Below are 12,435 nucleotides of genomic sequence, written 5' to 3'. Positions count from 1 at the left end.
TCCAATTTTACCCTACATAAAAATGACAAGATAAATAAATAAATACAAAATTATGCATATACCCACATATATTATATGACACAGAGAAACAACACAGTCTAGTTCGGGTGTATAGATGCACATGGCGAGAAAAAAGAATCTTGTGAGTTTACCAAAGCTGTTACAGGATCTGATAGGCCTGCTAGAACTACTTTGAAACCTCCTCCCAGAGTGGAGCAACAGAAACAGACCATAAAGTGGGTATGTGGGGTCTCTAACGTTGCTTTGAGCTCTAAGCAAGTAGCACTTGTATCCTGAATAAAGGGAAGTGAGCTTCCTATAATCTTCTCGGCTGTCCTCACTACTCTCCGTAGGGACTTTCTCTTTGCTGGAGACATGTTGGCAAAGGGGTCCTGTGCTCATTTTGTCCAACCATTCTTTCAAAGGTTTGCTCTGGTTGCTTTCATAGGGCTCATTCTTGGAATAAACCATGGTTTGTCATGTTGCCTGAATGGCACTTTCGTAAGATTACATTTAATGGTTGGTGCCATTTGTTCAACTTCAGTACAAGCATCCTTTGAGCAGCTCTGTGGTGCCTGAGATGGCATGTTGTTGTTGTTTTTAATTCATTGTAAGGCCCTTGAAGTAGTGCAGTCCAACAATTCATCATTAACGCCTCTTTTCTTCTTTTTATAGAACAAAAAGAGAAAGGAACCTGTTTTTACCCATTACTGTGATACGTGCGATCGTGGCTTTAAAAACAAGGAGAAATATGAGGAACATATCTCTCAGCACAAGCAGGTGTGTGTGATAATAGCTGCAGGCAGCATTAGTTGCATAAATTATTGAATAATCATGGAGTCTTTCAAAGCTGGCACGGAAGCTTGAAACACAAGCCTGTTTCACACATAAGCACTGCAAGCCAGTGATTTTAACTGTGGTTTGCCCCACCTTGGGTGATAATTTTCCGTTCAGCTGGAAGAGAAGCCCCCTTTCCAGAAATGGCATTTGGTGTCCCAGCTAACCTCAGTCAGTTACTTCTGGTTTCTGTAGAATTGCAGCTACATATGATGAGAGAGATTCCTGAAGTGACCCGCACTTATATAGTTTTAAAATTAAAATTTATTGCGGTCTTCAATGTCAAGATTTTGGAATAAGGATTGTTACAGATTGCTCAATTAAGCTGGGACTAAGCAGCAAACTTCCCTATAATTAGAGAATTAATCCATTTTGGAAAAAAGAGGAAAACCAGTATCAGTGAGGATGCAGAAGAATTAAAAGGGAGAAAAAAAGGAATCAAATTGTAATTTCAACATGTGGTGCTGCCACCTTTTTAGCTTGCTAAACTGATTTGGAATATTTCTCTTCTTTCAGTGCACTGAAGATGGCTGTAACTTTAGAGCACATGAGAAACTGGTTCAGATCCACTGGAGAAATGTACGTATTTTTGCCTGGTTCAGGTTGATAACTCTTTTCTAAGAATTTTCTTCTGAGTGTTTCTACCTTACACATCTTGTTTTTTTGGAATTTGACCAACATAGCTGCAAATGTTTGTTAAACGGCTACAGCGAATAAATAGCAGAACACTTTTATGGAGCTGTTTTGAAGGCTGTGCAATGAGCTTTAGGTATTACGAAATGTATGGTCAAGTCTTGAGACTGATTGCATACGGGAAGTCCTCAACTTAAGACCACAATTGAGCCCAAAATTTATGTTGTTAAGGGAGAAATTTGTGAAGTGAGTTTTGCCCCATTTTATCGACCGTTCTTGCCACGGTTGTTAAGTGAATCACTGCAGTCATTAAATCAGTAACACAGTTGTTAAGTGAATCTGGCTTCCCCATTGATTTTGCTTGTCGGAAGGTCACAAAAGGGAAATCACACTGCAACTGTCATAAATAGTTGACAAGCTCCTTTTTTTTTTTTTTTTTTTGGAGTTTTAAATACATCAGTCTTCTCTCCAACATTTTTTTTTATTTATTCAGCAAGGCTTCATAAGGGATTGAACTGCCTTCCGTCACTGTGGACAAGACAAACGCAGTACAGTAGTGGCCAAAATTGTGGAAACCTTTTGGGAAAAGTGTATTTTCTAAAACTAGCTAATAACATCCCTTTTTTTTTTTTGGAGTAGTACCATAAAATTATGTATTAATGGAAAGATAAATTAATCAAGAATATAATGCAATAGCTTTTATGAAGGATTTGGTATTAGAATAGCAGTTACAGTATAAAGAAGAAAAGTGAAACGCATAGAAAAAATGAGATCTACAAAAATTATCGCCATAGAAAAAATGAGATATACAAAAATTACCACCATGTCAGTTAATCCTTAGCTGGGTAATCTTTAGCATGAATGACGGCCTTACAACGTCTTCCCATGGAGTGAACCAAGTCTTTTAGTTCTGCAGCTGTTATCATGTGAAACCAAGATTGAAGGATGGCTTCTATTAACTGGGTTTTATTGCTGGGTCGCTTCTGACTAGCAAGTTTCTTTAGTCAGTTCCATAGATTTTCAATTGGGTGAAGGTCTGGGCTATTCCCAGGCCATTCCAGCAGTGGAATAGGATTGTCTTGAAACTCCAAAAAAAAAGTGGTGTTATTAGCCATCAAACCTCAAAAAATACACTTTTCCCAAAAGGTTTCCACAATTTTGGCCACTACTGTAGAAATGGGAGCTATTGGCGTTATTTTCTTATTTTACACAGTACTTTTTTTACAAATAATTTTAAAAGAGGTGCACGTTTCCGAATGCTTTGAGGTGTCTTTGTTTGTGTCTTCCTCCTCAGATGCATTCTTCTGGTGCCAAGCGGATCAAATTAGATACCCCAGATGAAATTGCAAGATGGAGAGAAGAGAGGAAAAAGTGAGTAGGTCTTAGTCGGTAACGATACGAATGCTGGATTATTAATAGCAGAAAAGGAGGGTAGGTGGGGTTTTTTCCCTCCTAAATTTCTCTTGCTTCCATCTCTCTGCCTGCAAATTTGCAGGAGGTAAATTTCAATTTGCAGGATTGATTGATTTTTTTCCCCAAGCAATCGCAGGTAGACCTCAACTAACAACCAGAACTGATTTCAAAATTCCCGTGGCTAAGCGAGACAGTTGTTAAGTGAGTTCTGCCCTGTTTTACGACCTTCCTTGCCACCGTTGTTAAGCGAATCACTGCAGTTGTTCAGTTAGCGGCACGGTTGTTAAGTGAATCTGGCTTTCCTGTTCACTTGGCTTGTCAGGTCACAAAAGGGGATCATGTGACCCCGGGACACTGACACCGTCGTAAATATGAGTTTAGCTTTTAGCTGTGTTAGGAAAAACGGCCACGCTGCGTCCTGAATGGGAGAAAGCAACTGTTTTTAACAGATGTTTGGTAAATCAACATTTTCCTTCAAATTGTACCAAATTGCCAATAAAAACTTGTGATAGATAGATAGATAGATAGATAGATAGATAGATAGATAGATAAATAAATAAATAAATGTCAGTTGCCAAGCGCCCGAATTTTGATCTCGTGACCATGGGGATGCTGTTGTAACTTCAAATGGTCACTAAACGAACGGTTGTAAGTTGAGGACTCTCTGTAATAGAGGAAAGCTGTCTCAGTTAGGGTTATGATGAGCCCCAAAAATGACAATGGATGTAGCCATTTGATCAATGGTGAGGCTGATTGTCAAACTTACTAAGCACTTTATTGTCCTAAAATTAGTTGCTAATTCAGCCTCCTCTGTGTCTCGCTGTAGAAATTTCCCGACTTTGGCAAATATTGAAAAGAAGAAAGCATTAAAGGTGGAAAAAGAATGTCGGGGAGAAGTGCTGACAACTTTACAATTTGGGTAAGACTTCTTGTAACCTCTTGGCTCTTCTTAGTAAACCAGCTTTTCATCTTTTTGAAAAGATGAAAAAAACACTTGGGTAACATGGGAAGCATTTTAAAATGGCTGCTGTTTGGGGGATATAGCTGTTCTCAACAAAGATGATTAGGGGACTCAAGGATAAAACATATAAGGAACAGTTGCTGGAACTGGATATGTCTAGTCTTACGAAACGAAGGACTAGGGGAGACATGATAGCAGTCTTCCAATATCTGAGGGGCTGCCACAAACATGAGGGAGTGAAGCTATTCTCCAAAGCACCTGAGGGCAGGACAAAAAACAGTGGGTGGAAACTCATCAAAGAGAGAAACAACTTAGAATTAAGGAGAAATTTCCTGACAGTTAGAACAATGAATCAGTGGAACAACTTGCCTCCAGAAGTTCTGAATGCTCCAACACTGGAAGCTTTTAAGAAGAGGTTGGATAATCATTTGTCTGAAGTGGTGTAAGGTTTCCTGCCTAAGCAGGGGGTTGGACTAAGGTCCCTTCCAACTATTCTATTCTATTCTATTCTATTCTATTCTATTCTATTCTATTCTATTCTATTCTATTCTATTCTATTCTATTCTATTCTATTCTATTCTATTCTATTCCATTCCATTCCATTCCATTCCATTCCATTCCATTCCATTCCATTCCATTCCATTCCATTCCATTCTCTATTCCATTCTCTATTCCATTCCATCCCATTCCATTCTCTATTCCATTCTCTATTCCATTCCATTCTTCTCCAGATAGGTACAGGTAAAGAACCCTTTAAAACCCACTCCAGAACCACATCTTCCACTTTTAAAGATTCATGTACGCTGCTCTCCTGCCAGAAACTGGCTAAAGGAGTGTGGAGCCTCACTCTTCATTCGTGTTGTCGTTTTTCCGGATTGAGCGTTTCTCAAATTCTTTGATTCTTGGCTAGAAATGTGAACGTTTCAAAAGGTTTTGTAAAAAAAAAAAAAAAAATCAGGAATCCGGGTGTTTGTGAAGGATGGCATTTGCGCGTCTCACAATTAATCCAAGACGTGGCCTGGAACCAACGTTCTCTCTTTCAGCAAGATGAAGGGAATGTGGAAACCTCCAAACGAAGGTTCTAGGCAGCAAGGAAACGCACAGCGGAGAACAAATCAGCGCTGGAATAAATCTAGGAATGTTGCTAATAACAAACTGAACTCTTCGACTGGGACCAGTTCCGACAACCATGAAGCTGAGGAGAAGGTTAGAAGAGGACCTTGCGGAGATGCAGAAGGCTCCATGACTGATAAAGACCCTTTGAGCATTCTGGCCAGCAGCGATCCTGGTAAGATAACTTCTTTTGGTTTTTGTTTACAGTTAGTGAAGCAACGACAGAAGAAATCATGTTTTCTTTCACTAATAAATAAAATAAACCCGGTGCCATTATTTTTGCATATTTTAATTATTATTTTTTAAAATGATGCACGTTGTTGCTTTGCGCAATCAGCTGGAGAGAAGCTCCTTTTAGAAGCTCCGAATTTAAGAGAAATTTGGTTGAAGGAAGGGTAGCAGTAGAGAATTGGGGATTTGAGGTAGCTGTGTGAGATTGATAGCATTTGTAATCGCATGAGGAAAAGAAGTAGTCCGTCCGAATGAATTCTTCAGCGTCTAGGAGAGATCGAAATAGCTCAGGGTGTTGGGACTCTGGTTTAGAGGGAGACCATGTGAATAAACTAACCCATCACTGTAAGAAAGCTTGTTTGGGTTAAGAGAAGAATAATTGGTTTAATAAACCAGGAGAAGCTTCCAAAGCCAGATGAACATCCGTGATTGTCCTGCAGAAGAGAGAATTTCACAGCTACAGTTAAGGAAATCTAAAGGAAACACATTAAATAAGCTAATAGAAACAAGGCTTTTACTTTTTAAATAACAAATTACTTAACAATGTTTATAAGCAACCCCAGACGGGGCTGCGGGATGGTTGCATTGTATTTAGAGAGAAGTTATTCCAAAATCTTGTTTTTATTCATTTTTTAAAAATGTTTTAACCCATAGTAAGGTCACCTGTTATCAAACGTTGTTATCACATCCTACATTCCTGAGGGAAAGGTTGTGTCATCACACCATTTTTATAAGTCTGTGTATGATTTCCAGAGGGTGTGAAACTCAGTGTATCTTGTGGTTTTGCTGCATTCCTTCACTCTGGCTATGTCGGCCCATAAAGGTTTCTTTTTGCCTTGTCCATCTCAAAACTTCATTCCTGATTTCAGTGGGCATTTCCCCCCCAACACATCCAGCCCATGAGCCTTTCCAGAGAAATCCTGTTGTGACCCAGGCCCAAGTAGGTAGTATTAAACACAAACAGTTCGAAAACAAACAGATTTTATTAGAACAGCTGAGAATTAACTCATTCTTAGCGCAGTCCAAACAAAATCAAACAAAGTCTTCATAAAGTCTTATCACCAACCTTGGTATAATTAGGCAAGCTGCCACAGGCTTCTCTTGGCAAAAGTTCAGGAGCAGAGGATGCCAAGCAAGATAAGAACCAAGTTTATCAACGTTGTTTTCCGACAAAGAGCCCAAGAGCCGTTGCTGGTCTTTTAAGCCTTATGGGAGGGGCCAATCATCTCTTGGCCCTACTCCCGAGTTGTCCTCTTTGCTTTAGCTGCTCTTGCCTTCCGGCAGCTCTTCTCATGCGTGCACTAGGAACAGGCTCCTCCTCTTCCTCTGCCTCTCTACTGTCAGCCTCTGGAGGCTCCGGAGTCCGCGCATCACTCCCCGATGGCTCTGGCCCCATCTCTGCCTCCGACGCAGAGCCCTCATCCGGGCCTTCTCCAGCCTCCAAGACTGGCCCATGTTCTTCCTCAGCCTCATCGCTGTCTGACTCTGCTGCCAGCTCCGCAGGCTGCGGGCAGACCACAACAAATCCCAAAGTGTCTACTCTCCTGCCACTCCCTTGTATCTTCCCGTTCTTTATTTTTGTGGCCAGCTTTTGCCAAAGTGTTGCCTTTGCCCGCTTACCATCCGCGTGTCGAATAAAGCCGTCAATAAATAATGTCTGTCTCTTCCCAGAATCCGACAAAGAGGCGGGAACTCCCAAAGATCAAGCTTTGGAAACTAGTATCGTTCCGAAACAGCTGACCTCAGCCCTGAGCTCACTGGTGGTGAACTATGGCAGCTTGTCCGAAAGTGAGAGTGAACAGGAAGGTAAGCCCACTGAGCTGCCTTCCATCCATCTTGGGTGTTTACGGAAGCAGGTGAAATTAAAAAAAACGTGGAAAATGTCCCCAGTATTATTGGGGGCAAGACGCTGACTCTGTAAACTGCTTAGAGAGGGCTGTAAAAGCAATGTGAAGCAGTATATAAGTCTGTGTGCTATTGTTATTGTTATTGCTTGCTTGCTTTCCTTCCTTTCTCTCTCTCTTTTCTCCTTCCTTCCTTTGCTTCCTCCTACCTTCTTTCTCTCCCTCCCTTTTCCGCTTCCTTCCTTCATGCCTGCCTCCCTCCTTCCCTCCCTCACCAGGGTTTTCTAAAATAATGTTGCACCCATTTTTTTTTTTTTTGAAATTTTATTTATTTATTTTTAAACATAAAACATAAAACAGCATCTTTTTAGAGCAAGGGTTTGATCCGGGATAAAATAAGTATAAATTCCAAATTTCATCAGTTAACATCTTAAAGGAAAAAAAAAAGAAGAACAAATCTAAACCCAATTTTTATCATTCAATCTAACATCTTATTCTAACATTTAATATTTTATTATGTAATCACCCTAAATCTTAAACTTAAAATCTAAACAGCTCTTTATAATATTCATTTATCATTTTAACGATCAGTATTTCATGTATTCTCCTTACTTCAAAGATCCAAATCAATTCAATGTTTCTTTTAACTCACGTCTAATAATCAACATAAAGTATTTTATTCCTCTCTTAAGAACATTTCAAACTCAGTAACTGTTCTTCAAAGATATCTCCTTCGCTCCTCCTAGGTTTATTTTTAGCTGGATTGCAGCTTAATTAGCTGGTTTCCAGGGATGCTTTCCTCCACTCCTAACCTTATTTGTTGGCTGGAATGTTGCACCCATTTTGAAGTGTGCAGTTTTACCCTAAGATTTTCCCAATGTTTTTTTTGCAAGCTCCTCAGTGCTCTCTAAGCTGAGTGGTTTTCTTATAGACGTTTCACTACCCAGCCAGGTAACATCATCAGTGCAAGAAAACCACCAAGATTGACCCCACAGTTCAACCTTGAGCTACAAATGTTCCTTTCTGTCATTAGCAAATAGTTAATTTTATCTGCAGGAATAAGGAGGGATTGTCCATATTAACATTGTTTCTCCTTTTTATATGCAAGTAACAAATATCCACCTTATGCAGTCACAGTTTCTAAAAGCAACAGTTTCTAAAAGAAACATCTAAATTACAAAATATCTAAACTATAAAAACTAGGGTACTTTAGTTCCCCTGAAAAAAAAAATTGGGAGGACTGTTCACCTTAATGTTTCATTATGGACCCACGAAGTAGGTTATGCACCACTATAATAACTGATCTATGAAAATGACATGTTCAGGCCAAAATATTTTTTCATACATGAATGCATGCACGACAGACTTGGAGAATTTACTGTGCCCAAAGTGAATAGCATTTGTTTAGCTGCTTTTAGATGAAGATTAAGACTAATTTATGGAGCACATCAACTCCTACCATCCATGCGGTGATTTAAAAAAAAAAAAAACACCAGATGGAAGGAACTTGGGTTTTGTGCTATCATCAGTTGATGAATCTGTACTGTATCAAAAGTTATCTGAGCATAAAATAATTCTACATGAAGAAACTGTGACCGATAGGTTTGTATGATGTTCAGTCTTCAAACTGTTTAATTTTAAACCTATAACGGGACATGTTATAAAAGTTGATAAAATAGGGTGCATGGATAGCCTTGATTTTTGTTCTTTCTAAGAAATATGAGTTAAGTTGAGCTTTAATTTTGTGATAGCCTGTGTTAACTATAACAGCAGTAACTTGATCCATTCGATGCAAATGAAACCTGCTCTATAATGCTCATAATTTAATATCTTTTCACAGCTGTTCGTTATTTTGAGCCCTTGCATATTAATTCATTGCTCAATCTTTTCTTTTAGAGTCCACCGCTCCCAGGGCAAAGACGGTAACTGAAAATGATGACGCCATTCTCAGAAAGATCCCTGGGTCTTCAAATAACTCTCAAAGCCGTGAGCACGAGGCTCAAGAAACTCTCTCTAACCCACATAACGGGGCCACATTAGGGAGATCAAAATCACATTCAAGGAACACGAGGAATCAGAAAAGGCAGAAGAAAACGCTTCCGGCATTGCGAACCCACCATCCAACTTTGCTAGAAATGGTAAGAGGCCTGTTACTTTTGGTATTTTTTTCCCCAGGTGGTCCTGCACTTACAACAGTTCGTTTAGTGACCGTTGGAAGTTACAACGGCACTGAAAAATCATGACCATTTTTCACACGATGGTAGAATAGGAATAGGAAGAAGGGAAGAGGAAGAGAAGAGAAGAGAAAAGAAGAGAAGAGAAACACTGATTTAAACCATTTCAAGGCACTTTAAAGAATCCAGCTAGCCCAGAGGTTGGCAGAAATATTATTTATTGATTATTAAAAAATTTTGCTGCTCATCTTGCTGCAACAGCAATCGCTCTTCGTAACTTTCTAAAAAAATTAGTGCATCCAGTTTTGGTCCCCACATTACAAAAAGATGTTGAGACCTTGGAAAATATGCAAAGAAGATTAAGTAAGATGATTAAAGGCCTGGAGACTAAAACACATGAAGAACTGTTGCAGGATTTGGGTTTGGCTAGTCTAGAGGAAAGGAGGACCAGGGGGGACGTAAGAGCAATATTCCAGTATTTGAGGGGCTGCCCCAAAGAAGAGGGAGTCAAGCTATTCTCCAAAGCAACAGAGGGCAGGACAAGACACAATGGATGGAAACACATCAAGGACTGAAGCAACCTGGAATTAAGGAGAAACTTCCTAACAGTGAGGGCAATCAACCAGTGGAACAGCTGGCCACCAGAAATCATGGGCACTCCATCACTGAAGGTTTATACGAAGAGTCTAGATAGTCACTTATCTGAAATGGTATAGGGTTTCCTGCTCAAGCAAGGAGCTGGACTAGAAGACCTCCAAGGTCCCTTCCATCTCTATTCTGATTGATTGATCAGATTGAATCGGGACTTAGACTAGACCTCCTGAAAAGCAGAGACTTTAGCATTATTCCAATATATCAGAAGTAAAACGGGACGTATAAAAAGGTCTCTTATGGAAATGTTGATTTAAGCAGTCTTTTCCCCCCCAAATTCTTTCCTCAAAATATATATTACAAAACCAGGTTGGGTTTTATCCAGTATATCCAGGCAGACTGTTTGGTTTGGGCTGAGCACGTTGTGTTTATTCAGCAAACTGCTTTTGAGCACGATATGCGAGTTTAGCTGTAGAGTTCAAAAATCTACTTTGTTGGAAACCTGATAAACTTGAAATCTCTTGTTGACGTTCTGTACCTTTTTATGGCTGGAAGGCAGGTGACCAGCTTCCTTCCAACCCTGCCTGTTCAGAAAACCCTCAGAAGGTTTATTTATTTATTTATTGGTTTGATTTATATGCCGCCCTTCTCCGGAGACTCAGGGTGGCTTACAATGCGTTAAGCAAAAGCCTTCATACTTTTGTATATACCTGCTTAGTAGGGCTTTTGGCCCCCCCTAAGTGGTGTTCTTTTTTTTATATATACAAAGTCAGCTTATTGCCCCCACAATCCGGGTCCTCATTTTACCTACCTCGGAAGGATGGAAGGCTGAGTCAACCTTGAGCCTGGTGAGATTTGAACTTGCAGTAATTGCAGGCAGTGGTGCTACTTAACAGCACTTTAGTCTGCTGCGCCACCAAGGCTCCAGGCTGTGCCTCGATTTACAAACCGTGGGCTTTTCGAACCGATGGCCTCGACTCAGGTTTATCACATGCATAGCAGGAACTATAAATGGCAAAGAAAAGCAGCTGTTAAAATTCATGGCAAAAAAAAAAATCTCTCCGGCATCGTCAATATCGCAAGAAAAAAAGATCTGTACAGGATGTTACGAGTAATTGAAAAACTATGGGATAGTAATGTCATACGATTACAGGTAGTCCTCGACTTAACAACAGTTCATTTACTTAATAACCGTTCCAAGTTACAACGGCACTGAAAAAAGTGACCTCTGACCGTTTTTCGCACTTACGAACTTTGCAGAAGCTTCACGATCACGTGATCAAAATTCAGACTCTTGGCAACTGGCATGTACTTACGACAGTTGTAATGTCCTGGGGTCACGTGGTCCCCTATTGCGACCTTTTGACAAGCAAAATCAACGGAGAAGCCAGGTTCACTTAAAAACATGTTACTAACTGAACTGCAGTGATTCACTTAACCGCTGTGGCAAGAACGGTTGTAAAATGGGGCAACTCAACTGTTTCATTTATCGATGGAAAATTTGGGTTCACTTGTGGTCGAAAGTCGAGGAATACCTGTATTTTGCACCACTGTCCCTAAGGTGCTTTTTTCAGGAGGCAACTGGACTTTCTGGTTTTTCTTTGAAGACGTTTCTCTTATCATCCAAGAAGCTTTTTCAGCTCTGACTGGATGGTGGGGAATGGAAGGATTTATACTCCTTGCAGACAGCTGGTCATTTGCATCCTTTTAGAGGGTCGTTGAGGCCACTTGGAGGTTTACCTGTGTCCTCAGGGTCACCTGAGTGGTGCAAATGGTTCCTGTAGTCTGCAATTTTTTCCTCTGCAAATCCATTCCTCCTCCCACCCCATTCCAAGAGTCTTCATCCCAAATTGTATAGCTCGAAGTCTGTAGAGATTCTCCGTCATTCAGGGCATGGTTGTCCCAAAGGTGCTGTTTTCAGGAAGCAAAGAAAAACCAAGAAAGTCCAGATGCCTCCTGAAAAAGCACCTTTGGGAGAACCAAGACCTGAATGACGGAGAAGCTCTACAGATGTTTCTCCACCATTGTTTTAATAGAGCTTCTTGGGGATTAATATATACCGTCTACTTTTTCTTCCTTCCCTGCAGCTTTTAGCAAAAGACATACGGCACGAAAGGAATGTGATCTTGCAGTGTATCCGCTACATCCTACAGAACGACGGCCTTGGATTGCACTTAGGAAGTCATTCAGACGCACTGTCGGACCGCGAGCTAACTCCTGAGCACGCACAGAATTTGGCAGCAGTCGAACCTTGCCAATTAATCCACCCTCTCGATTTTGACCCGAACAAAACACAACCAAAGGAAGTATTTCAAAGCGAGGAAATCTCTGCGTTTCCTGCTGTGGATGAAGATATTTGGGAATCTACAGAGATCGCTTCTGAAGGCAACTAATCTCTTTTCTTTTCTTTTTTTTTTTAACTTACGCGTGGGTAACAGTTACCCATCCATCTTCGGATGCTCGCTGAAACTCCTCAGACTGTCCGTCGCATCCAAACGATTTCCCTACGTTTAAATTAACTCTTGATGAACAACTAAAACTCACGTTAGGCCTTGTGACGTTACGATCTTGCAATATTGTTCTTCAGGGATTCATTTTTTACTTACTGTAAGTGTGAATAAAAATCGTATTAATACTG

General features: G+C 40.3%; 1 protein-coding gene across 2 annotated transcripts in view; it reads left to right on the top strand.

Annotated features, from left to right (window-relative positions):
- NUFIP1 (nuclear FMR1 interacting protein 1) overlaps nt 1-12,435 on the top strand; it is a 17,930-nt gene extending 5,495 nt beyond the window's left edge. For both annotated transcript variants that reach the window (XM_060686498.2, XM_087895600.1), the window contains 8 exons: nt 676-780; nt 1,354-1,416; nt 2,765-2,841; nt 3,710-3,802; nt 4,888-5,132; nt 6,860-6,994; nt 8,929-9,170; nt 11,885-12,435. In XM_060686498.2, coding sequence (XP_060542481.2) covers nt 676-780; nt 1,354-1,416; nt 2,765-2,841; nt 3,710-3,802; nt 4,888-5,132; nt 6,860-6,994; nt 8,929-9,170; nt 11,885-12,190 — 1,266 coding nt within the window. In that variant the 3' untranslated portion in view covers nt 12,191-12,435. The remainder of the gene's footprint in view (nt 1-675; nt 781-1,353; nt 1,417-2,764; nt 2,842-3,709; nt 3,803-4,887; nt 5,133-6,859; nt 6,995-8,928; nt 9,171-11,884) is intronic.

Source organism: Pantherophis guttatus, chromosome 5, assembly GCF_059756535.1.
Source record: "Pantherophis guttatus breed Tessera chromosome 5, ASM5975653v1, whole genome shotgun sequence".
NCBI lineage: Eukaryota > Metazoa > Chordata > Lepidosauria > Squamata > Colubridae > Pantherophis > Pantherophis guttatus.
The sequence above is the reverse complement of the archived record's forward strand: the minus strand, read 5'-3'. Positions and strand labels throughout refer to the sequence as shown.